The 27,236-nt window shown below is 44.4% G+C and overlaps 1 protein-coding gene across 3 annotated transcripts in view; it reads left to right on the forward strand.

Annotated features, from left to right (window-relative positions):
- LOC120057036 (drebrin-like) overlaps positions 1 to 26,202 on the forward strand; it is a 124,533-nt gene extending 98,331 nt beyond the window's left edge. For 2 of the 3 annotated variants that reach the window (XM_039005405.1, XM_039005406.1), the window contains exons 5-15: positions 5,060 to 5,209; positions 6,444 to 6,521; positions 7,022 to 7,173; positions 7,261 to 7,318; positions 8,186 to 8,245; positions 8,643 to 8,757; positions 10,503 to 10,631; positions 16,917 to 17,030; positions 20,337 to 20,785; positions 23,079 to 23,169; positions 24,038 to 26,202. In XM_039005405.1, coding sequence (XP_038861333.1) covers positions 5,060 to 5,209; positions 6,444 to 6,521; positions 7,022 to 7,173; positions 7,261 to 7,318; positions 8,186 to 8,245; positions 8,643 to 8,757; positions 10,503 to 10,631; positions 16,917 to 17,030; positions 20,337 to 20,785; positions 23,079 to 23,169; positions 24,038 to 24,090 — 1,449 coding nt within the window. In that variant the 3' untranslated portion in view covers positions 24,091 to 26,202. The remainder of the gene's footprint in view (positions 1 to 5,059; positions 5,210 to 6,443; positions 6,522 to 7,021; positions 7,174 to 7,260; positions 7,319 to 8,185; positions 8,246 to 8,642; positions 8,758 to 10,502; positions 10,632 to 16,916; positions 17,031 to 20,336; positions 20,786 to 23,078; positions 23,170 to 24,037) is intronic. The other variant, XM_039005407.1, reaches the window with a different exon arrangement.
- Positions 26,203 to 27,236: the final 1,034 nt, after the last annotated feature.

Below are 27,236 nucleotides of genomic sequence, written 5' to 3' on the forward strand. Positions count from 1 at the left end.
CTAAGAAGACACATGACCTGGTATGAAAGACAAAACAAAACAAGATGGGAAATATTATCAACATTACTTTGCACTTTTCACTGGCTGTCCCTCAGGTTGTGGCAGGAGGACACATATTTGGCTGCCAAAACTGCACATTTTGGCTTTTCACCCAATAAATATTAGATTTTTTCTTCATCTTTTATAGTTTCAAATTCTTTGTATTGAATTATAATTTTGGGAAATAAATATTCTCTTAGGTCTGAGTATTTGTCACAGTGTAATAGGAAATGCAGCTCTGTCTCTACCTCTCCCCTGGAGCAGAGTGAGCACAGCCTGTCCTCTCTGGGCAGCCAGGTTTGTCTGTGACGACCGGTCTCTATAGCCAGACTGTGCTCACTGAGTCTGTACCTAGTCAATGTTTTCCTCAGTGTTCTATCAGTCACAATGGTCAGATATTCTGCCACCATGTACTGTCTGTTTAGAGCCAAATAGCATTGAAGTTTACTTAGATTTTTTTGTGTTGTCTTTCCAATAGGTGATATATTTTTCTTTTTGTTTTGTGATGATTTGGTTGGGCCAGATTTTCTGAGGGCTGTCCTGAGGCTCTATGGGGTTGGTTTGGGTTGGTGAACTGAGCCTCAGAACCAGCTGGCTGAGGGGACTCTTCTCTGGTTTCATCTCTTGACATTGTAGAGCTGTGTGATGGAATGTTTTGGGGTCACTTGTTTTTAGATGGTTGTAAAATTTGATGGCTCTTTTTTCTATTCGAATGAGGAGGGGGTATTGGCCCAATACAGTCTTGCAAAACTCTGCATGCAATATTTCAATTGGATGTTTGTCCCATTTAGTAAATTCATTATTAGAGAGTGGACCCCATACTTCACTGCCATATAGAGCAATTGGTTCTATAACTGCTTGAAAAATGTTGATCCAGATTCTAATTGGAATTTCGATTTTGATGTTCCTTTTAATGGCATAGAATGCACTTCTTGCTTTGTCTCTCAGCTCATTCACAGCCATGTGAAAGCTACCTGTGTTGCTGATATTTAGTCCTAGATATGTGTCATTTTTGGTGTGTTCTAATAGAACTGTGTCCAAATAGAATTGATATTTGTCATCTTTATTTCCGGACCTTTTTTGGAATATCATTATATTTGTTTGTTTTTGGTTAACGGTCAGAGCCCAGGTCTGACAGAACCTGTGAAGACGATCTAGGTGCTGCTGTAACCCCTCTTTAGTGGGAGACAGCAGCACCAGGTCATCTACGTACAGCAGACACTTGATTTCAGTGTTGTGTAGGGTGATACCAGTTGCTGCCGATTCTTCTAATGTTTTTGCCAATTCATTAATGTAGATGTTAAATAATGTTGGACTTATTGGGCAGCCCTGTTTCACTCCCCGCCCCTGAGAGAAGAAGTCTGTTTGCTTGTTGCCAATTTTAACTGCACATTTGTTTTTAGTGTACATTGATTTAATAAAATCATATGTTTTCCCTCCAATACCACTTTCTATTAGTTTATAAAAAAGACCTTCGTGCCAAATTGAATCAAATGCTTTCTTGAAATCTACAAAACACGAGTAGATTTTGCCTTTGTTTTGGTTAACTTGTTTATCAATTAGAGTGTGGAGGGTGTAAATGTGGTCTGTTGTACGATACATTTTTAGAAATACAATCTGGCTTCTGCTCAGGACGTTGTGTTCATCAATGAAATTATGTAGTCTACTATTTATAATACTGCAGAGAATTTTCCCCAAGTTGCTGTTAACGCAAATTCCTCTGTAATTATTTGGGTCAAATTTGTCTCCATTTTTATAGATTGGTGTGATCAATCCCTGGTTCCAAATATCGGGGAAAATACCTGCAGTGAGAATAATGTTGAAGAGTTTGAGTATAGCCAATTTGAATTTGTGGTCTGTATATTTGATCATTTCATTTAAAATACCATCAGCACCACAGGCCTTTTTGGGTTGGAGAGTGCATAGTTTTTCCAATAATTCTTCTTCTGTAATTGGGGTATCCACAGGATTCTGATAGTCTTTGACAGCTAATTCAAGGATTTGTAATTTTTCTTGTATATCTTTTTGTTCTGGGCTCTTTGTTATATTGCTGTAGAGGTTTGCAAAGTGATTTCTCCACATATCCCCATTTTGGATAGCCAATTCCTCATGATGAGGTTTGTTTAATTTATTCCAATTCTCCCAGAAGTGGTTTGATTCTATGGATTCCTCAATTCCATCCAGCTGATTTCTAATGTGCTGTTCCTTTTTTGTTCTTAGGGTGCGTTTGTATTGCTTCAGTGTTTCCCCATATTGTAGGCGTATATTTCTGTTGTCTGGTTCTCTGTGTTTTTGATTAGATATATTTCTCAATTACTTTCTTAGATTTTTGCAATCATTATCAAACCATTTTTCATTATCTGTTATTTTTGGTTTGCTCTTATGCTTCTGTAGATTAGCCAAGGAGGCTAATTTGTCAAATATAAAGTTTATGTTCCTAATGGCCAAATTTACACCTTCATTGCTGAAGGAGAATGTTAAGGCTAAAAAGTTGTCCAGGAGAGATTGTATTTTTTGGCTACTAATTGCTTTTTGGTAGATGTCTGTACTGTTTGCACTCCATCTATAGGCCTGTTTAGTACCATGTAATTTATTGGGCCGTGATGCTTCATGGTTGGGTTCGGCTCTTCTCAGATACACTGTGATTTTACTGTGGTCTGAGAGAGGTGTTAGTGGGCTGACTGTGAAGGCTCTGAGAGACTCTGGGTTTAGGTCGGTGAGGAAGTAGTCTACAGTGCTGCTGCCAAGGGATGAGCTGTAGGTGTACCTACCAAAAGAGTATCCTCTCAGCCTGCCATTGACTATGTACAGACCCAGTGTTCGACAGAGCTTCAGGAGCTGTACTCCGTTTTTGTTTTTCACTTTGTCATAGTTGTTTCTGTGGGGGTATGTGGGGAGGGAAAGGTTGTTGCTTCCTGGTAGGTGTTTATCCCCATGACTGTTAATAGTGTCTTGTTCTTCTGCTGTTCTAGCATTCAGGTCTCCACAGACCAGTACGTTGCCTTGGGCCTGAAAGTGACTAATTTCCCCCTCTAGAATGGAGAAGCTCTCTTCGTTGAAGTAGGGTGATTCTGAGGGGGGAATGTATATGGCACAGAGGAAATGTTTTTATCTGTCAAGATAGCCTCCTTGTTGATTTTTAACCAGATAAAGAATTCTCCTGTTTTGATCAATTCGATTGAATTAATTAGTTCAGATGTATACCATATTAGCATTCCCCCTGAGTCTCTGCCCTGTTTGATTCCTTTTAATTTAGTGGATGGTATGATTATCTCCCTATAACCTAGTGGACAGCCAGTGGAAACATCACCTCTGCACCGTGTTTCCTGTAGTACTACAATATCAACATCATCAATTTCTTTCAGGAAGTCTGGGTTTCTACTCTTTAGCCCAAAAGCAGAGGACTTCAATCCTTGTAAATTCCAACATGCAACGTAAAAAGATTTCATAACTTTTTTTTTTTTTCTCTTTACCTTCAAAATGAGACAAACACTCACAATCCAACAAGAACTATTAAAATAGGATTTTTCAATTAAAGTAAACTCTTATTTTGCAAATGTGATTTGTTTATCATTTAAGATAGAATTCGTGTCATGCCACTTGGGTGGACGTAGTGTGAGGATGGTGGAGTTCTTGTGCTCATCTTACCATGACCCTCGGCCTATCACATGTGAGCATAGTAGACTCAGCATTTGTTTAATGTCACTCATTTGGTTGGTGGGGATGGGCCAGTTGCTCCTCTCACAGCCTGTGCGTAGCTCTGCCTGCTGGGCTGTGGCTCCTCCAAGTGTGGGTCTGCGGTGGGGGGCAGGGGGGTGGGAGGCCTCGTCTGGGTGGCTCTGAAGCTGGGCTGGGGTGGTCTGTGCTGCGCTGGCTGTGGTGGGCATTGAGGTTGGTGGTGCTGTGGTCGTGGCTGGGGGTTCCAGGGTGCTGGTCCAGGGTGTTGTCTCGGTGATCTCGGCGGGGTGGAGATTGCTCCGCTGTTCCTGGGTGGAGAGGTCGGGCTGCGGTTTAAAGTGACGTCCTTGAGAGTCTTGGCAAGGATGGGGACGGTCTCCCTGTACAGGTGAACATGGTCATAGAGACAGTCCAGATCGAGGGTGGGATGGTGGGCCAGGTGTACATTGGGTCGCAGGGCACAGTCCCGGGATAGGCTGGCGTTTATTCTTTGGATTGTGGCAGGGTGGAAGTCCCTCCTCTGTAGAAGGGTTGACACTATGATTCTTGAGTTGGGGAAGATTGCGGAGGCCTTCTCAATCACTCCCCGTAGTGAAGTCGCCACCCTCTCCTGCTGAGCACGCAGGTCGTTGCTTCCGGTATGTATGATTATGTGGCTTGGCGACCCGAGATGGGCCTTATCAAGCAGCTCCATGGCACTCTGCGTTGTTGGGCACCACACCTTTCTCGTTTTGTGTCTAGGGAAAAGTTTCTTCTCCTGATCATACTTCCCATTTGAGTCCATTAACAGGACGATGTCAGCCAGTGTTTCTTCTGGACTGTGGGGGGGGGGGGGGGGGGGGGGGGGGGGCTGGTGGGTGTTGGAGCTGGGGTGTGGCTGGTCTGTGTCGGTGCCACTGTCAGTGGGAGGCTGTTCTGTGGGTTGGGGAGGAGGGGTGCAGCAGGCAGGGCTGGGGAAGTCTGGCTGGTTGAGCTGGGCTCCTCTGCTGTGTGAGGCAGGTCTCTCTCTCTCTCTCTCTTGCATCCCTTTAGGCCATCTGTCTGTCCCTCTCTCTCTTCCTTCCTCTCCCTCCTCTCTGAACATGACATAACCACTTTTCTCTTTCCAGCCATGTGTTCTGTGGGTCTAAAGCTAGTGAGTGATGTGTGTGCACATTGCCCCAATCAAAAGTAGTTTGAGGAGGCTTGTGCTCCATGTGCCCTGCAGTCTGACACAAATATAACCTCCACATAACCTCTGGGAGCCTGCTCCTTTTACCATGGGATACCATCTCACACAAGCCATTTAAAGGGGAAAGGTATACTTCCATTGAAGGTGCGTGTTTTGCTTTTTTGCCCGCAGGGAGTCAACGTCATCATCAACGCCAGCACCATGGAGGACATCGAACCATCTGCCATTGGACAGAGACTGACAAATGGGATGGCTTCGGTGGCCAGCCCCGTCCTCAGCCGGCTGAGAACCAGAGAGGAGGAGAATGGAGAGGATGGAGTGGTAAGAGAGAGGGGGCAGATGGGGGGAAGATGGAAGAGATGGAGTGAGGTGGAGGGGGAGAGATGGAGGATAAGATGGAGAGAGGGGATTGGAAGGAGTAGAGAGATGGAACCAGAGAAGGGATACAATGACGGAGAAGGAGGTGGAGGGGGATAGAGAGATGCCTTGAGAGAAAGGTTAAAGGGACAGCGAGATGGAGCCTGGCAGGAGAGGAGGGGGCTTTACGACAGAGGTCAAAACAAGTAGTCTGTGAAAGAGCTCTCTATTAGTGTGATGTGTGACACAAGGCCACAGCCATGTGACTGTTTTAGAGGAGAGAGAGGGAGAGAGAGACGACAGAGATAAAGGGAGAGGACAAGAGAGGGGGAGAGGGAGAAAGAGAGAGAGCGTTGGAGAGGCCCTCTGAGAGCGAGGCATTGTTAATGTTTAGGAACTTCAACAATGGGCCTTACTATGTATCAGATGGTCCATAAGAAATTAGTCTCTCAGCTGAACAGCTAGCAGGCTCCTTCCTCATTCTCTCTCTGCGTATCTGGACACAACTGAACCAGGACGTTAGGCTAGCCGCTGCGCTAAAGGTACATTACATTCTGATAGATCGTCTACAGTGTATTGCTACCAAAACATGACGACATTAAGCTGAGGTAAATTCCTTGAGTTTAAAGAATGATATATACTGTAGATTAACAAACTAATAAAATGTATTGCGTCACAGGGTTTTACAATGTCACACTGGCACTTTTGAACAGGCTACCTTGTGGATAACATCTATCTTTAAGGCCCGCACCTAAAGGGTTCAAGTACAAGCTGTTCATAATATAGAAGTTAAAGTTATATAACTCCATATAAATCATATCCAGGCAATGGTGCACAATAATTGATACAGTAATTGTGTGTCGAACAGAAATATGAACAGACACTATATGTCTAGTCTGACCCTGTTGGTTACGGGTGGTGTGGTGCAATAGGATTTGGAGGGCACAGTAATTGTACTATAGCAGACGCTGACCCTGAGCTGTGTGTGTGTGTGTGTGTGTGTGTGTGTGTGTGTGTGTGTGTGTGTGTGTGTGTGTGTGTGTGTGTGTGTGTGTGTGTGTGTGTGTGTGTGTGTGTGTGTGTGTGTGTGTGTGTGTGTGTGTGTGTGTGTGTGCCATGGTTCTCTGGCTAATGGTTGTAACCAACCACTTCCTCTCTCCTCTCTCCTTTCCTCTTTCCCTATTGGGCGGATGTCCAGGGCACCGTGTACACCAAAACCAACGCAGAGATTGAGATGAAGAAGATCAATAGAGAGGAATTCTGGGAACAAGCCAAGGTAGGAATGAACATGATTCCCGCTAACGTCAGGAGGGAGGGAAGAAGGGATGTAAGGAGGCGGGAGGGGGGGGGGGTTGACTGGGACAAGGACTCTGGAGAAAAGAAGAGCAGCACTGTTATCTTTTCCCTCTACCTTTTCCTCAGACTAGGAATGATAGCATGAATAGTGGTTTCAAGTGGAGTGTGTAGGAGTAGGATCAAAACAAAGTCAAAACATGTCCCCCGTCTTCCAGACGCAACGCCACAAGCCAATGAGACAGACTCAAATGAGATATGACATCCACTGCTCTCTGTCCTTGAGGTTATTTGAATTTGAATCATTGTGAGTGGGCGGCTTTGCCCTCTACATGTTAGTTTGTGTTGATTTTGCTCAATGGAAGGACCAAAGCCAGATGTTCTGTTTTGCATTTTAGTCATTGATGTTTTGTGTTGTGACTAATTGGTTATTGAAGTATTGAACAAATATTGAAATATATTTCTGTCTTTTGTGTGTACCAGCGTGAGGAAGAGTTGAGAAAGGAGGAGGAGAGGAAGAAGGTTGCGGAGGAGAGGCAACGCTTCGAGGAGGAGAGGATGGAGCTGGAAAGGAAAGAGCAGGAGGATAGAGAGAAGAGGTACCGCGAGAGGGAGAGGCAGATCGAGGAACACAGGTGGGCCGCAGTGACTTATGGGTAGTGTGTTGTATCACATAAACTCTGGTGCTTGGTCCATGTGGTAACTCAGTGTGTGTGGAGCAGAAAGAAGATACAGGAGGAAGAGGAGGCCAAAGAGAGGACACGGAACCAGCCCCTCATAGTAAGTGGGTGTGTGTGTTCAGAGTGTGTGTGTGTGTGTGTGTGTGTGTGTGTGTGTGTGTGTGTGTGTGTGTGTGTGTGTGTGTGTGTGTGTGTGTGTGTGTGTGTGTGTGTGTGTGTGTGTGTGTGTGTGTGTGTGTGTGTGTGTGTGTGTGTGTGTGTGCGCACGCGCGCGCCAGAGCATTATGTGTATTCTCTGTTCCATGCCAAAGAGGGTCTTGCCACCACTGAAAGAGGCAGTCTGCTTTTAGAGAACATTTCTGATCTCATTTCAAGACTAGTCACAATGCATCATTGATATTGTCTGGGAAGAAATATTAAGAAGAAACAAGAGTTCTAGTTCATTATCCTGTTTTTAAAAATCCAACTTTAATTCAATAGTAGCATCAACATGAATAATTTCAGCCCTGGCACGACATGACACAAGAAGATTTATTCTCCAAATATTGGACCCCACAATGTTTTCACTTCTCTCCTTCCTTTTACCATTCCACAAGAGCCATCGTTATTTTAAGACTCTCACTTCCTTCGAAAACAATACTTCTGCTTTCAGATCACTTTGAAAATGCCAGCTTGTACGTCTGTGATTTTGTAATGGGTGCCATGCTGTGAGAATGTAATTACTTTGTAGGCTGTTTCCTTGTACCCATCTCTCTCTCTCTCTCTCTCTCTCTCTCTCTCTCTCTCTCTCTCTCTCTCTCTCTCTCTCTCTCTCTCTCTCTCTCTCTCTCTCTCTCTCTCTCTCTCTCTCTCTCTCTCTCTCTCTCTCTCTCTCTCTCTCTCTCTCTCTCTCTCTCTCTCTCTCTCTCTCTCTCTCTCTCTCTCTCTCTCTCTCTCTCTCTCTCTCTCTCTCTCTCTCTCTCTGCAGACAGCAGAACCTAGCTATGAGGACCTGGAGAAGGAGAAGGAGAAGGAGTCTGAAGTGGAGGTGGGTTTCAGACCATCAGTCCCAATGGGGGGATTCATTGCATGCAGAAAATCAACTCTGTATATCATATTCTGTGCCTCTCTAGTGTTAGTAGGCTGAGACTGAGAGAGTAAAGTAGAGTGTAGCCCAGACTCCTGACCTGTATATATGTGTCATTGTGACAGTAGCACTCCTGGGCTTTGGATCTGTGTTAGTGGGACTAGTCAGGCTACACTGGGATATTTGTCTCTGGCTATCTGTGTGTAAGGTCAATTCTGTCTGAAAGAGTGTGTGTGCTCTTACGTGCATTTGTGGTTTGTGTATTACCTATGTGCGATGAGTATCTCGTGTGTGTGTGTGGGGCGGGGGGTGGTGCTCTACGTGTCTAACATTGTACTGTATATATGTTTGTTGACAGGAGGCGAAAGCCCTCATTGCCCAGCGGGCAGACAACCCCAGGGAGTTCTTTAAGCAGAAGGAGAAGGCTGTAGCTACTGGTTTGGACATCTCCCCTGTCTCTAGCCACAGGACCGGTAAGACCAGGAAGACGGAGGAGATGGAAGGAGGGAGGGAGGGACAGAGGGAGGAAGAGAGGGATGAAGAGAGGGTTTGGGTCACCTGACCACCATTTGTCCTGTCATTCACCTCCTCACAGGCCTCAGTGTAGCTCCCTCCAGTAACCACGAGCACAACCGTTCCTTGATTTTAACTGGCGGCTTTATTCTGTAGATTTAGTCAGAATTATCACCTTCCGTGAGAACTATAAAGTAAATGAAAAATACAGTTAAGCATACTCTTACAACCTTATCTTACGAGTGACTTATTAGCTTGGTATAACTCTGAAGTGCTTACATACATAAACAGTTTAGCCGGCGCTATAACAGTATTAGATTAAACACATGAATAAAGGAAAAATACCTCATTGGCTGCTTATTACAGAAGGGAGGAAATCAAACTTCACACTTATTATTCCTGGCATGAATTCACGCTTCATCCTTAATTATTATAACGTTACCATCCTAACATATACGCTTCAAACTTTATGAACTACACCCGATGACATGAAAACTTAGCTAACACAGCGCGGGATTGCCTTCCCTCCAAAAGTGTGTTGCTACAATAAGAATCCCCGTTACAACAGTTATTAGCTACGTAGTTACGCTTGTCTTATCATTTCCCCGCACAGCGGACACGTAAACAATTCAAACACAAAACAACGACATAACCTGTAAGTCTAACTGTCAGTTACACAATTCAAACACAAAACAACGACATAACCTGTAAGTCTAACTGTCAGTTACACTCAGTCCCTGTACTATACTGTACGTCACCAGTGTGTCTGTCATCACTGTGTATGAGTGGACAGAGCCTGTTGGACCTAGACACCTGGGTATTCCACAGCGATAGGGAAGGCAGGAGACAGTTGGAGTAGAATTCAGACTAAGATGAGAAGTAATCCAGTTGAAGACAGAGGAAGATGAAGATGGAAGAAGAGAGACAGATGCTGTAGCAGTTATCCCTTGCAGGCTACATAGATACAGAAAACAAGTGGCTCCAAGGAACCAGTTGGAGTGGATGGAGATTGGAACAAGTGCCTGACTCAGTGAGGATCTCTGAACAAGACAACACACTGTCTCTCCTCTCCACCTGCAAACCCAAAGAATCTCCCTGAAACAATATCTGTTTTTGTCTAGAAGCAACAGGATATTTTCACTATTGGAGAAAGTCTCTGTGTTCATTCCATCTTAACATACTGAACTGAATCCATGTTCCTTCCTCCATCATTAATGAGCTTGGTGCAGTGCTTCTACTACTGCCTGCTTTGTCCACAGAGTCATTACCACACTAACAACTCTCCCTCTTCTTTATATGTCTCTTTCTCTCTGTCTCTTTGATTTGATTCATGGTTGTGCATCCATTTGTCTTGTCGTCCGTCTCTCCATTCATCCATCCATCCGTTCGTTTTATTCCTCCGGTGTCTCCCTCTGTTCTTTGGATCCTCTCTTGAGCGTCTCTTCTTCTATTCTGTCCTCACTATTGGGTTTCTATGGGACCATACCCATTCTCCCACAACCCTTCACTTCTCACCGGGGATCCTCCTGGGCCTTGCCTCGTTTTATCTTGACTTTCTCCTTCCTGTCTTCCTTCTACTCTCCCCTGTCTCTCTTTTCTCTGTGTCCCTCTATCACTCTCTCGCTCTCTCGTCTTTCCCTGTCCTCCCCGCGTCTGTATCTATGTGTGTGTGTGTGTCACCACCCTGGGCCCTGTCTCTTGTCAGGCCGTTTGGACAGCCCGTTACCAGGCCGTTTGGACAGCCCGTTTTTGAAGCAGCAGCACAGTCCCAGCGAGCCCAGTCCGCCCCCCCTCCGCACCCCACCTCACTCGAGGCTGCAGCCCACTGCACCCGGTAGGTACTGGACAGGAGGAGGAGCAGGGAGGCCTCCCCCACCCACCCTCACATTACCACAGTAGAGGACACGCCCCCTGTCACCCCAAATCATCCCCTGAAGCTGCTGTAACAAACTCAGCCCCCTCTCCTGCACCATACCACCCCACCCCCCACTAGCTCAGAGCACAACTGTGGCTACCTATTGTTAGCTAACCCGGGCTTGACGTGCTCTATTTTATTTTGAGTCCTTGTAGAGCCTGAATTAGATATCTCCATGGTAAAGTAGACCAGATTGGTACTGTCTGTAGGAGATGGGTGGCTGTACAGTGTGCTAAAAGCACTTCCGGTGTGATGACAGATCCTGTGTCTCAGTCAGTCAGCACTCTCCTGGTTTGGCCTCTCTCTCTACACTCCCACTCTGATGCAGTTTGCTTTTAGTTGTCTTGCTGATGATGGCAGCTTATATCAAAGAGTGGAGTTGATCATGACCCTTAGTTCTGCCTACTACTTAGTGCCTCTTATATCTCCTTTTACAAATTCATCTGTGTACTAACTACCCTAACTTACTAACACACTATCTTGTCAACCGCCTTCAGTCTTCCACACGCCAATGATGTTAACTCCATGATCCCTCTCGGTCACCATATTTATCAGTCTGAACTTTTATCCAGGGTTGTGGAGATGAGGGTAGGATGGTTAGGGGAAATGTCATAGTGAACCCTATAGGGCAGGTTTTTACCTGGAGGAGAGAAGGAGAATAATAGAAACCTGCATAGGTTCCATGCTCCATTATTTGTTTTGCCAATCTTACTTCGTATCCACCTTTACCCCATCTACCCATCTGCACCGTTTCTCCGTCCGCACACACACCTTGCGTAGCTTCTGACGAATGACCTGTGAGTGTGTGTGCCGTCGTTATCGAGCTGCCCGTGATCTCAGGAACTGTGTTATGGGCCCTGTGTGTCCATACAGTAAATGGATGTTACCCCTAACCTATGTAGGGTATTGTACTAAAAATGTTACTGTAACTGTACTGGTTCTTTCCTAATGTTGTGTCTGTGTCTGTGTAAGGGTGGCCAACCAGTTCCAGCTAGTTCTAACCAGCTCCTACTAGATCCAACCAGGTCCTAGTAGTTCCATCCATCAGCTAAGTCATGAAATTAGTTTAAATTAAAATTGATTCCTATACCACCATCATGACCTTTCACCTCGGTGTATTGACCCCTTAAATTGAAACTGTTTAGAAATTGTTCAGCGTTGATGAGGACAGGGGGAAATATTCTATCCTCCTCTATTCTCTTTAGTATTTAAAGACCCCTCGATTAGAAAGGAAATGGCAAGTCCACCCAAGCAAGATGCTGCTGTCAATATATATAATGAGCAGTCACGTAGTGTCACGTTCCTGACCTGTTTTCTGTTGTTTTGTATGTGTTTAGTTGGTCAGGACGTGAGCTGGGTGGGAATTCTATGTTGTGTGTCTAGTTTGTCTGTTTCTATGTCCAGCCTAATATGGTTCTCAATCAGAGGCAGATGGTAATCGTTGTCCCTGATTGAGAATCATATATAGGAGGCTTGTTTTGTGTTGGGATTTTGTGGGTGTTTGTTTCCTGTCTCTGTGATTGTCTGCACCAGATAGGTCTGTGTCGGTTTTTGCACATTTGTTATTTTGTATTGTTGTTTGTAGTGTTTTACTTGTTCTTTATTAAACATGTTTAACACTAGCCGCGCTGCACTTTGGTCCTCTCCTTCACCCCTGGAAGAAAACCGTTACAGAAACACCCACCAAACCCGGACCAAGCAGCGTGGCAACGGGCAGCAGCAACAGCAGCAGCGGTACAAGGAGGAATGGACATGGGAGGAGATTCTGGACGGAGAAGGACCCTGGGCAGAGCCAGAGGAGTGTCGCCGTCCCAAAGCGGAGCTGGAGGCATCAAAAGCGGAGAGGCGGCATTATGAGGCGCTTGCAAGGCAGAGTGGCTGGAAACCCGAGAGGCTCACCCAAAAATTTCTTGGGGGGGGGCTAAAGGGGAGTGTGGCGAAGCCGGGTTGGATACCTGAGCCAACTCCCCGGGCTTACCGTGGAGTGAGAGGGCGTCGTACTGGTCAGACACCGTGTTATGCGGTAAAGCGCACGGTGTCCCCAGTACGCGTGCTTAGCCCAGTGCGGGCTATTCCACCTTGCCGCACTGGGAGGGCTAGGTTGGGCATCGAGCCGGATGTCATGAAGCCGGCCCAACGTATCTGGCCTCCAGTACGTCTCCTCGGGCCGGCGTACATGGCACCAGCCTTACAGGTGGTGTCCCCGGTTCGCCTGCATAGCCCAGTGCGGGTTATTCCACCTCGCCGCACTGGCAGGGCTACGGGGACCATTCAACCTGGTAGGGTTGGAGAGGCTCGGTGCTCAAGAGCGCGTGTCCTCCTTCACGGTCCGGTATATCCGGCGCCACCTTCCCGCCCCAGACCAGTACCACCAGTGCCTACACCACGCACCAGGCTTCCAGTGCATCTCCAGAGCCCTGTTCCTCCTCCCCGCACTCGCCCTGAGGTGCGTGCCCTCAGCCCGGTACCTCCAGTTCCGGCACCACGCACCAGGCCTACTGTGCGCCTCAGCAGGTCAGAGTCGGCCGTCTGCTCAACGCCGCCTGCACTGCCTGTCTGCCCAGCGCCGTCTGAGCCATCCGTCTGCCCAGCGCCGTCTGAGCTGCCTGCCTGCCCAGCGCCGTCTGAGCCATCTCTCTGCCCAGCGCCGTCTGAGCCATCTGTCTGCCCAGCGCCGTCTGAGCCATCCGTCTGCCCAGCGCCGTCTGAGCCATCCGTCTGCCCAGCGCCATCTGAGCCATCTGTCTGCCCAGCGCCATCTGAGTCATCCGTCTGCCACGAGCCATTAGAGCCGCCCGTCAGTCAGGAGCCGCTAGAGCCGTCCGTCAGTCAGGAGCTGCCAGAGACGCCAGCCAGTCAGGAGCTGCCAGAGACGCCAGCCAGTCAGGAGCTGCCAGAGACGCCAGCCAGTCAGGAGCTGCCAGAGACGCCAGCCAGTCAGGAGCTGCCAGAGACGCCAGCCAGTCAGGAGCTGCCAGAGACGCCAGCCAGTCAGGAGCTGCCAGAGACGCCAGCCAGTCAGGAGCTGCCAGAGACGCCAGCCAGTCAGGAGCTGCCAGAGCTGCCCTACAGTCATGAGCTGCCCTACAGTCATGAGCTGCCCTACAGTCATGAGCTGCCCTACAGTCATGAGCTGCCCTCCAGTCATGAGCTGCCCTCCAGTCATGAGCTGCCCTCCAGTCATGAGCTGCCCTCCAGTCATGAGCTGCCCTCCAGTCATGAGCTGCCCTACAGTCCGGAGCTGCCACTCAGTCCGGAGCTGCCACTCAGTCCGGAGCTGCCACTCAGTCCGGAGCTGCCACTCAGTCCGGAGCTGCCACTCAGTCCGGAGCTGCCATTAGTCCGGAGTTGCCCCTCTGTCCTGAGCTACCTCTCTGTCCTGAGCTACCTCTCTGTCCTGAGCTACCTCTCTGTCCTGAGCTACCTCCTAAATCATGTGGGGGCCTTGGGGAGGATTCTTAGGCCAAGGTCGTGGGCGAGGGTCGCCACTCAAAGGACGCTAAGGAGGGGGACAAAGACAGTGGTGGAGTGGTGTCCTCGTCCTGCGCCGGAGCCGCCACCGCGGACAGATGCCCACCCAGACCCTCCCCTTGAGTTTTAGGGGTGCGCCCGGAGTTCGCACCTTGAGGGGGGGGTTCTGTCACGTTCCTGACCTGTTTTCTGTTGTTTTGTATGTGTTTAGTTGGTCAGGACGTGAGCTGGGTGGGAATTCTATGTTGTGTGTCTAGTTTGTCTGTTTCTATGTCCAGCCTAATATGGTTCTCAATCAGAGGCAGATGGTAATCGTTGTCCCTGATTGAGAATCATATATAGGAGGCTTGTTTTGTGTTGGGATTTTGTGGGTGTTTGTTTCCTGTCTCTGTGATTGTCTGCACCAGATAGGTCTGTGTCGGTTTTTGCACATTTGTTATTTTGTATTGTTGTTTGTAGTGTTTTACTTGTTCTTTATTAAACATGTTTAACACTAGCCGCGCTGCACTTTGGTCCTCTCCTTCACCCCTGGAAGAAAACCGTTACACGTAGGGTCATTCATCTCTATGTCCTGTTGTTTCCAGTCACAGTGATGTTGGTCATTATCGTTGGTTTGCTTGTTCATGCCTTGGCTCTTAGTAATTACTAGAGCATGTTCTGTTATTGTGTTTGTAGTTCCTGGTCCTAATTGAATTGAATTGAAGGGAATTGTGTTTGGTGAATCAGCCTGTATAATGTGTATACTGGGGTTTATTTGTTGAGTGGATATTCATTGTTTCTCATCCAGATGTGCCCTCATTCTTTGCAAAGTACGTACAGACAGCAGAGAATCCTCAGCTGCCTCCAGAACTTTTATTGGACTTTACACACACCCAAAATGTATACTGAGGCAGGATTAAATCAGTCAAGACATATAAACAGAAGGAATCCTGCACTGAATATTGCTGCACCCAAAAGTGAATTCGCTGTTTAAATCAAGACAAACAGCATCACCGTGAAGATCTTTATCAGAGTGTAGTATTGCTTGAGGTGCTGAAGATTCCCCGAACCACAAATCACAGATCAGATTACTTTACCATTCCTAACCATAATCATTGGATATCTGATCCTGTATCAGTGGTTAGGGGCAAGTTCTAGCTACAGTACTTATTGAAGTCCATGTACTGTATTGTAGTGGAGAGCTGATATAGCCCATATGGAGTAACTGTTGCTGCAGCTCATGCATGGGATTGACACTACTGCTGCTACTGCTCTACTGTGTTACTTCTACACTATATATAAAAAAGTATGTGGACACGCCTTCAAATTAGTGGATTCAACTATTTCAGCCACACCCATTGCTGACAGGTGTATAAAATCGAGCACACAGCCATGCAAACTCCAAAGACAAACATTGGCAGTAGAATGGCCTTACTGAAGAACTCAGTGACTTTCAACGTTGCACTGTCATAGGATGCCACCTTTCCAACAAGTCAGTTTGTCAAATTTCTGCCCTGCTAGAGCTGCCCCGGTCAACTGTAAGTGCAGTCATTGTGAAGTGGAAATGTCTAGGAGCAAGTGGTAGACCACACAAGCTCACAGAACAGGACCGCCAATTGCTGAAGCGCGTATTGCATAAAAATCACCTGTCTTCGGTCACAACACTCACTACCGAGTACCAAACTGCCTCTGGAAGCAACGTCAGCACAAAAACTGTTCGTCGGGAGCTTCATGAAATGGGTGTCCATGGCCGTGCAGCCACACACAAGACTAAGATCACCATGCGCAGTCCCAACAGTCTGCTGGAGTGGTGAAAAGCTCGCCGCCGTTGGACTCTGGAGCAGTGGAAACGCGTTCTCTGGAGTGATGAATCACACTTCACCATCTGGCAGTCCGACTTTGTGGCAACAGTTTGGGGAAGGCCCTTTCCTGTTTCAGCATGACAACGCCCCCGTGCACAAAGTGAGGTCCATACAGAAATGGTTTGTTGAGATCGGTGTGGTAGAACTTGACTGGCCTCCACAGAGCCCTGACCTCAACCCCATCAAACACCTTTGGGATGAATTGGAACGCAGACTGCGAGCCAGGCCTAATTGCCCAACATCAGTGCCCGACCTCACTAATGTTCTTGTGGCTTAATGGAAGCAAGTCCCCACAGACATTGTTCCAATATCTAGTGGAAAGCCTTCCCAGAAGAGTGGAAGCTGTTATAGCAGCAAAGGGGGGACCAACTCCATATTAATGCCCATGATTTTGGAATGAGATGTTCGACGAGCACGTGTCCACATACTTTTGGTCATGTAGTGTATTTGCTGAAATGCCTGATGGAAAGGACCCACGCTTCACCATCACCAGTGATGTTACGTCACATGATCTCATCCCCAGCTACATTTGAGCTTTAGCAGAAATACTCTGTTACAGTTGCTGTTGCACCATTCAAGTCAATCCTGAAAACAAATAACCACGCCATTGTCATCAGTGTGAAATTGAATGCAGTGTTCAGGCTAGCCTGACTGCTGATTGTGACCAATGGTGTTATTTTAATTGTGTTCATGTGATTTTGTGGTGGCATTTTGTCTGTGTTTGGTAACATTTTGAATGTGTTGATGATTTGATTGTTGGGTGGTACAGTATTTTCATTCTGTTAGTGATTTAATTGTTTGGTGCCATTTTGATTGGGATTGATATGATTGTGATGTTATGATGGTGATGGTTTGAAGTTGTTATGGTGTACACTTTCTGATATTCCTCCAGATGGCGATGATGAAGGGAGCTTAGATCACAGTATGGGAACGTCCTCAACGCCAATCCCCAAAATAGTCACCACACCCATCCAGGAGGCGGAGGATGACAGCCGGAACGAGTGGGGTAAGATTAGGCAGAGTTGGGTAATACTGGGGTAAGCCTGAGGGTCTTATGAGGACTTAAATCCTTGAATTCTGTTTGATTATGTTGCTATAGGCTACTTTGTACATGGCTAATGTTAGCATTGAAAGTCATTGAGAGCACTTACTCTGTTGGATATCATTCATCCCAGACAAACAAAGACAGCGGGCACACATATTCACAAGCATTTTTATTTTGTCTTAATATTAACAACATTTGAAATATACATTTTGATAGACCAAAGTATCAGCTATTACACCATGTAAAGGAACAACATCCTACTGAGTCAGGTTTGAAGGCCTCCTTGCTCGTACACGCTTTTTCAGTTCTGCCCACAAATGTTCTATGGGATTGAGGTCAGGGCTTTGTGATGGCCACTCCAATGACTTTGTTGTCATGAAGTCATTGTCCATCTGGAAGACCCATTTGTGACCAAGCTTTAACTTCCTGACTGATGTCTTGAGATGTTGCTTCAATATATCCACATAATTTTCCTGCCTCATGATGCCATCTATTTTGTGAAGTGCACCAGTTCCTCCTGCAGCAAAGCACCCCCACAACATGATGCTGCCATTCCCGTGCTTCACGGTTGGGATGGTGTTCTTGTCGCGCTCTTCATAATGAATGGACCAAGGCGCAGCGTGCGTAGAGTTCCACATATTTTAATAAATCGAAACTCGCCAAACAAGCACAAACGAAACGTGACCTTCTGGGCTGCTCACAGGCAGCTACACAAACACAAGATCCCACAAAGGGGAAATGGCTGCCTAAATATGATCCCCAATCATAGACAACGATAAACAGCTGCCTCTGATTGGGAAACATACCTGGCCAACATAGATGATTAAACACCTAGATAACCCACCCTAGTCATTGTCCACCATAGAGAATAAACAGCTCTCTATGGTCAGGGCGTGACAGTTCTTCGGCTTGCATGCCTCCCTCTTTTCCCTCCAAACATAACGATGATCATTATGACCAAACAGTTCTATTTTTGTTTCATCAGACCAAAGGACATTTCTCCAAAAAGCACGATCTTTGTCCCCATGTGCAGTTGTAAACCGTAGTCTGGCTTTTTTATGGCCGTTTTGAAGCGGTGGCTTCTTCCTTGCTGAGCGGCCTTTTAGGTTATGTCTATATAGGACTCGTTTTACTGTGGATATAGATACTTTTGTACTGTTGTTCTGGGATTGATTTGCACTTTTCACACCAAAGTACGTTCATCTCTATAGGAGACAGAACGCGTCTCCTACCTGAGCGGTATGACGGCTGTGTGGTCCCATGGTGTTTATACTTACGTACTATTGTTTGTACAGATGAACATGGTACCTTCAGGCATTTGGAAATTGCTCTCAAGGATGAACTAGACTTGTTGAGGTCTACAATTTTTTTTCTGAGGTCCTGGCTGATTTCTTTGGATTTTCCCATGATGTCAAGCATGATGAGTTTGAAGGTAGGCCTTGAAATACATCCACAAGTACACCTCCAATTGACTCAAATTATGTCAATTAGCCTATCAGAAGCTTCTAAAGCCATGACATCATTTTCCAAGCTGTTTAAAGGCACAGTCAACTTAGTGCATGTAAACTTTTGACCCACTGGAATTATGATACAGTGAATTATAACTGAAAGAATCTGTCTGTAAACAATTGTTGGAAAAATGACTTGTGTCATGCACAAAGTAGATGACCTAACCGACTTGCCAAAACTATTGTTTGTCAACAAGAAATTTGTGGAGTGGTTGAAAAACTACTTTTAATGACTCCAACCTAAGTGTATGTACCACTTTAAGCCGTACACTCCACAGAGCTGGACTTTATGGAAGAGTGGCCAGAAAAAAGCCATTGCTTAAAGAAAGAATAAACAAACATGTTTGGTGTTTGCCAAGAGCCAAGTGAGTGACTCCCCAAACATATGGAGGAAGGTACACTGGTCATATGAGACTAAAATTGAGCTTTTTGGCCATCAAGGAAAACGCTATGTCTGGCGCAAACCCAACACCTTTCATCATCCCGAGAACACCATCCCCACAGTGAAGCATGGTTGTGGCTGCATCATGCTGTGGGGATGTTTTTCATCGGCAGGGACTGGGAAAGTGGTCAGAATTGAAGGAATGATGGATGGCGCTAAATACAGGGAAATACTTGAAGGAAACCTGTTGCAGTCTTCCAGAGATTTGAGACTGGGACGGAGGTTCACCTTCCAGCAGGACAGTGACCCTAAGCATACTGCTAAAGCAACACTCGAGTGGTTTAAGGGGAAAACATTTAAATGTCTTGGAATGGCCTAGTCAAAGCTCAGACCTCAATCCAATTGAGAATCTGTGGTATAACTTAAAGATTGCTGTACACCAGCGGAACCCATCCAACTTGAATGAGCTGGAGCAGTTTTGCCTTGAAGAATGGGCAAAAATCCCAGTGGCTAGATGTGCCAAGCTAATAGAGACATATACCCCAAGATACATCAGCTGTAATTGCTGCAAAAGGTGGCTCTACAAAGTTTTTTTGTCTTATTTCTTGTTTGTTTCACAATAAAAAATATCTTGCATCTTCAAAGTGGTAGGTATGTTGTGTAAATCAAATGATACAACAATGATTTTAATTCCAGGTTGTAAGGCAACAAAATAGGAAAAATGCCAAGGGGGTGAATACTTTCGCAAGCCACTGTATACACAGTAGCAATTTAGTTTTTCCTCAGTTAATTTAGGACTCTAAAACAAAATTAAATGTAACATTTGGGGGCCCCCAAAGCTCATTGGTCCCCTGTCGTGCGTGGGCTGCGGCGGTGTGTGCTATGCCAGTGACACGCATGCACACACACACAACCTGGGACTGTGTGTATTTTCCCAGGCCTAATTTGCCTTCATAGATTGCTGGGCTTCCCCTGCTCATGTCTCTAGTCCCCAGTGGCACTCTGGTACTGTGGACAGTGTTAAAGTACACCACCTGAACACCAATGAGTGTAACAGGAACACAACACAAGGGTATCACTGTGTAGGAGTCCATGTGGTGTTGTCTGAAGTTAAAGCTGTAATTCATGTTGTGGACCTAAGAGATCTTGGACTGTAGGTATACTGTAAGAGCATCAATAAACAGTGTGGTCTTTCTATTGCTGCAACGATGTGTAAGTGGAGTTTATTATCTGTGAACTGTGTGACTAGAATAACAGGGCATACTGATGATCTTCTGACTGTTTCGCTTTGTGTCCTATCAGGTCTTATTGATAACAAGTTTTGACTGTTATCAATAACAGTCCCCCTCCCTCTCTCTCTACCTTCCTCCCCTCCAGGTGAGCCCAAGCAACAGCCAGGCCCAGTCCAGGACTCCACCCCCACCAAGCCCATTCAGAGCGTGGCACCCCAGACCCGCACAGACTCCAAACCCCCATCTTCTACCCCGGACGACTATGACCCTTTCTCAGGCTTCAGGCCCCTGCCTGCCCCCACCGCCGCAGACCCCCTGGTGGAGATATGGGACAGCAGCCCTGCAACCGGCATCGCCCCCTCTCAGGCCCCACACCCTGGAGGGCAACCCCAGCCCCTGCTGAGCTTTGACGAGATGGGGGATGTACCATTCTGCCCGGGGGGTCCTGAGGGGGTCGAGGAAGAGCCCTCCAGCCTAGTGGATGTGGCCGGGACCCATGATATGACCCTGAGCTACCAGCAAGCACTGCAGCACGCTTCAGATGATACTCAGCTGATGACCAACGGGGAGACCCTGCTCAAAGAAGGGACTCAGGTCAGGAGAGGAGCAGTAGTCATGTTATCTCATATTACAGTATATTGAGCAAAATTACTTGGCAGTACTTTACATGCATGGAGTTGCCCTTATACTTATGCCATTAAGTTGACGTTTTGCCAATACAGCAATACAGCATGTAATTTCTCAGCTGCACAACAACAAAGGTATGTTGTCTGCACTATCTGTATTGTATCATTCCTTATAAAATAATAAGTATTATATTATGTGCCACAAGATGGCAGTAAATGCATTCTACATCAGCACTAGTGGGTGCCACTGGTTACCTGGGAGAGAGAGGATGGAAGTTTGTTCTGTGTTCCTGATCTGGAACAAAGATGAACAACACATAAACAGATAGTATAGTACTGACTGATCTATGGTACAAATTGCCCCCAGATAACCTTGGCTGTACTGTACATGTAGCATTTGTTTGGACAGAGTGGTTCGGTGATATACAGTGCCTTCAGAAAGTATTCACACCCCTTGACTTTTTCCACATGTTGATGTCTTTAAAGACTGAATTTAAAATTGATCAAATTTAGATTTTTGTGATCTACACACAACACCCCATAATGTCAAAGTGGAATTTTGTTTTTTGAAATGTTTACAAATTAATTAAAAATGAAAACCTGAAATGTCTTCAATCAATAAATATTAAACCCCTTTGTTATGGCAAGCTTAAATAAGTTCAGGAGTATAAATGTGCTTAACAAGTCACATACAAAGTTGCATGGAATCACTCTGTGTGCAATAATAGTGTTTAATATGATTTTTAAATGAGTACGCCATATTTGTGCCCTACACATACAAATAAAATAAAAAATGTCACATGCGCCGAATAAAATAAAGTGTAGACCTTACAGTGAAATTCTTACTTACAAGCCCTTAACCAACAATGCAGTTCAAGAAATAGAGTTCATAAAATATTTAGTAGATATAGTAAAATAAATCAAATCAATCAAAAAGTAACACAATACATTTACATAACAATAACGAGGCTATGTACAGTGGGTACCGGAACCCAGTCAATGTGCGGGGGTGAATTATCTGTAAGGTCCCTCAGTCAAGCAGTGAATTTTAAGCAGAGATTCAACCACAAAGACCAGGGAGGTTTTCCAATGGTTCGCAAAGAGAAAGAGCACACATTGGATATCCCTTTGAGCATGGTGCCGTTAGTAATGGATGGTGTATCAATACATCCAGTCACTGCAAAGCTACAGGCGCCCTTCCCAACGCAGTTGCCGGAGAGGAAGGAAACCACTCAGGGATTTCACCATGAGGCTAATGGTGATTTTAAAACAGTTAGAGTTTAATGGCTGTGATAGGAGATAACTGGGGATGGATCAACAACATTGTAGTCACACTACAATACCAACATAAATAGAGTGAAAAGAAGAGTGAAAAGAAGGAAGCCTGTACATAATAAAAAATATTCCAAAACATGCATGCAGTTTGCAATGAGACACTAAAGTAATACTGCAAAAATGTGGCAAAGATTTTTTTTAAAAACACACAATTATTGGATAAAAGGTGTTATGTTTGGGGCAAATCCAACACATCGCTGAGTACGCCTCTTCATATTTTCAAGCATGGTGATGGCTGCATCATGTTATGGGTATGCTCGTCATCGGCAAGGACTAGGGAGTTTTTTAGGATAAAAATAAACTGAATAGTGCTAAGCACAGGCAAAATACTAGAGGAAAACCTGTTTCAGTCTGCTTTCCAACAGATACTGGTAGACAAATTCAGCTTTCAGCAGGATAATTTCCTAAAACACAAGGCCAAATATATACCGGAGTTTCTTACCAAGACGACATTGTATGTTCCCTTGTTGCTTAGTTACACTTTTGACTTAAATTGGCTTGAAAATCTATGGAAAGACTTGAAAATGGCTGTTTAGCAGTGATCAATAACCAACTTGACAGAGCTTGAAGACATTTTTTAAGAATAATGTGCAAATATTGTACAATCCACGTGTGAAAAGCTCTTAGAGACTTGAATACTTTTCAAATTAAGATATATTAGTATTTTATTTTAATCAAAAGAATATATATATATATATATATTCTACTTTGACATTAGAGTATTGTGTAGATTGTTGACTAAAAATGACAATTAAATAAATTGTAATGCCACTTTGTCACACAACAAAATGTGAAAAAAGTCAAAGGGTGTGATTACTTTCTGAAGGCACTGCAGCAGTAGCATAGTGTGTCTATATGTCTCCATGCATAGAAACAATACTGTTATCAACTAATGTTTCTGCCTGCCTGCCTGTCTGTCTGTGCAGGCGAACGAGGGTTACTTCAGCCAATCGCAGGAGGAGGAGAAATGCTCTGCTAAAATGACCCCAACATCAGTGTTTTATAACAAGCCACCAGGTGAGAGAAGGAGAGCAAGAGAGAGAGAGAGAGCGATAGAGAGAGAAAGCGTGTCATGTCAGGATTAAACATCAAAATAACCTTTTTGCCTGAAAGCTGTGAGGATTATTCTGTTGGAAATACATCAATATTTGAAAAAGTAGTAACACTGTAAAATAAGGTACCATTTGTAAAGTGTTTGAATAGTTTATAATCACATCATTGAGGGTTATTTAATCATTTCTAAATGCATTATAAACCATTAATAAACACTTATATCGCTTTGGTCTAAATAGAGAAATTAACTGGTCAGTGCTTACCAAAAAGTGAGCCAATATTTACCTTCTGTTATTATCCGTTTACAAATGCACTTATAATATGCACCCTTGTGTATAATCATGCAACCTTATTTTCAATGGTTGCACAGTTAAACAATAGTTATTTTCTCCCTCTTGGGTGTGATGCATTAGTGCTCTCCAGGAACAGAAAAGGTTGGTTTTCAGACCAATGGTCAACATCGCACTATTTTGACCAATGCGTTATAACCCATTAATGAATGGTTTATAGTGCATTTACAAGTAATTTAATAACCATTAACGACATCATTATAAACTCTTTATAAACCCTTTACAAATGGTACCTTAACAATCACCAGCTTGGCTAATCATGTTGTTACTATTTTATTCAAGAACTGCTGTCACACTTATTTTTGAAGACAGTCTGACTTATGCTGCTGATTGTTATAGTATGTGGTTGTTTCTGCCCATTTATTTGACATATTGTAAGACACCCTAGATAAAAAGATGAAAGTTTGTGTGTTTGTTTGTTTTTTCAAACATTGACCAAGTGGATTTATGGATGTTTATCTATGCCCTGTGCGTGTGTACAGAGATTGACATCACATGCTGGGACACAGACCCTGTAATGGAAGACAGCGACTAGACCATGGCGAAGTAGTCCGGTCCGGCGGTGGAAAGCAGAAACAACGCATCATCAACAACGAAACAGACTTTTTTTTAAAGTAATAATAACAACAAGTCTTGCATAAAAAAAATCGGTATAATGTTCTAGAAGGGGAAAAAACTGATGTTAGCCACATGAAAAGGTTTTTGAGTTATTGTTAAAGATGCTAATGCATTAATAATGAGCTCTTGGTTTTGTGTTTTTTTTCTTTTTCTTTGATTTCTCCTTTTTTTGCTATGCAGAGTAAATAGTGGGGGGTGGGGAATACTTTCTTGAGAATGTATGTGTCTTCTACAGCAGACTAAACACCCTGTACCAGACAGGTAGCCTATTAGAATGTATAGCAACCCTCCCCCTCCGTTCTCCCTCGTTCTGGGTAGCTACAGTAGTTGGGGATCAGAGAGGAGTGGTGCCTAGTGTAATCCTGTAGTCTTTGATGTTTCAGTTTGGCCATGGGGCAATGGGAGGGTGGGGGCAGATGAAGGCGTGGCGAACATCAGACTACAGGCTGGGATAGCAGTACCATTGTACTACCCCATAGTAAAACCCTGATACATACAAGGGAGGTATAACGAAATACTTGTTTTGTGCTGTACCAAGTCACTTTGAAAAGGAATATCTATTGTAGTTTGTTATCGTTGTGTTGGTTGGCATCTCTCCCAGCAGAAAATCTGACATGGGGAAAATAAGTATGATTTTTCTACCTATTAGAAGTGTTCTATAAATTGACATTCAGGATCTTTGAATCATGGCAATAGCGGTAGTCTCTTGTTTTGTCTAGGCAATGACTGTATCTAGAGCACTCGGATGGGAATGAGGACGTTCATCACACATTGTGGCACTATGAACGGAACAGTGTGTCTTGTGCTAAGGTGGTTCTAGAGCTGCTGCAGTAGTCTCTGCTTTGTAACACTACACCTTCTTTGCAGTAAATGACACAAATGCACCCTTTTGCTTTCCATGTGTATTTATTTCCCTTGTCCTTCTTTTAAAATGATGTAGTTCACATGCACGTCCCTAGATGGCCTCAGCACCGTTTTGTATACTATTGTAATTCTATTGTTGGACTACCTCTGTGTTGTTTTTGCACAGATATCATTCTCTCACCCAGTTATCTCGTTTCTGATTTCACTGTTAACAGTCTAAATGAGAACCATTCCGGTGGATTAGTTTTGCCAGGTGCCCTTCTAAATGCTTTTGATCATCAAGCCTGGTTTTAAACGGTATTATTGCTCTAATGTTTAGAAACAGGTTCTAGCTTCTTGATGCATCCCTCTCCACATGGCTTATAGACCAGTCTTCCATTATTTCATCTACAGGAGGTTTCTTATCATTACTCTTCAAGGTTATAGTTTCATTCCTGAGATGCCACTCCTTAGATCTGATTCTATATCAATCCAGGCATTCTTACCCATAGATATAGAACACTTCTATAGCAGCTATATGTTGTTATAGCTATGTGCTCTTACCACAGAATTCTGAGTGGGAACCAACAAGCAATAAGAAAATTAACCAATCTAGTATTTTGTCCTGTAAATAGCGTTTGTTTTTTAGAAATACACAACTACAACTAATGAACGTCTAACACTTTGTCATTGTGGCCCTTATGATTATGACACTTTGAATTTAGGCTTGTTGTGGGATTGAATGAGATGTTTAAATAAAGTTTCTTTGAAGCGAAATATGAAATGTGATTCCATATCCCTACCAGCCTTTTTCTGTATATGAGAATCAAAGAATGCTTAGTAAGAGCCGACCAACCTGCATCTTTAGCAATAACTGACACCCTTTCTACATGATTTCAATGTATACTTCTTCACCCTGATAACCTCCTGGGTAGTAATTATTATTCTCTCCCGATCACACTACTAGGAGACTACTACTACTACTCTACTACTACTACCCCTCTTTGCCCCAAAGCAAGGCTTAGCTGTTCCTTGTCTTATCTCTCTTTTCATTTAAAATATATTTTATTTATCTTCCCTCTTTTCCATCCGCTTCTCACACGCTCTGTTTTTTAAATAAGCACAAGATCTTTTGTGACATGCTAAGTGCTGATGTATGTTAATAAAAGACTTAAAAACCTCCAAATGATGACTTCAGAGTGTTTTTGATTTGACAGCTTTTCTTTTGGCTGTATCACCCCAATCTAATGCATCCTTGAATACTTCAATAGTATGATGAAGTGCTAGCATCATAGAGTTAAATAGAACACTAAAATGAACATTGACATCCTGGCAACATGACTAAAATGACAGCCATCTTGGTCAGAGAATCTCATATCATTATATTGTAGGGTAGAAGTGCACTTTTTTTTATATTGATCATATCATTTATCATCTTGAAGTACTGGATTGCTCCAGGCCGCTCACTGATGCATTTCAAAGCTTTCTCTGCAAAAAAATATCTCAGTCATTCAAAGCAGAAATGAACACAAAACATCCAACAACCTTAAAAGTCTGTCACTGCCACTTGTCATGTTTGTTTTAATCTATATTTTATTCAACTGCATTTTATTCAAGAGATGTTGGCACTGTTGACTTAGTAATAATCCAGGTATGGTCCTGTGTGGCTCAGTTGGCAGAGCATGGTGCTAGCAATGCCAGGGTTGTGGGATTGATTCCCACAGGGGACCAGTATGAAAATGTATGCACTCACTACTGTACATTTCTCTGGATAAGAGCATCCGCTAAAATGTGAAATGTTCTGTAAAGACCCTTTCTCCTCACAGGTATACATGGAACACATAGGCTGCATCCCAAAGGCACCCTATGCCTTCAAAAAGTATTCACACCCCTTGACTTTATCCACATTTTGTTGTGTTACAGCCTGAATTTAAAATGGATTCAATTGAGATGCTGTGTCACTGGCCTACACACTATACCCCATAATGTCAAAGTGGAATTGTGCTTTTAGAAATTCCTACAAATTAATAAAACATTTGTCAATAAATATTCAATTAATTTGCTTAACAAGTCACATAAGTTGCATGGACTCACACTGTGTCCAATAATAGTGTTTAACATGATTTTTTAATAACTACCTACATCTCTGTACCTCTATCCCGTGTGCTCCCTCTCCGGCTTCTAGGTCACCAGGCTGCTCTTTATGGCGCACACCTGTCA

The sequence above is a fragment of the Salvelinus namaycush genome, chromosome 12 (genome assembly GCF_016432855.1).
Source record: "Salvelinus namaycush isolate Seneca chromosome 12, SaNama_1.0, whole genome shotgun sequence".
NCBI lineage: Eukaryota > Metazoa > Chordata > Actinopteri > Salmoniformes > Salmonidae > Salvelinus > Salvelinus namaycush.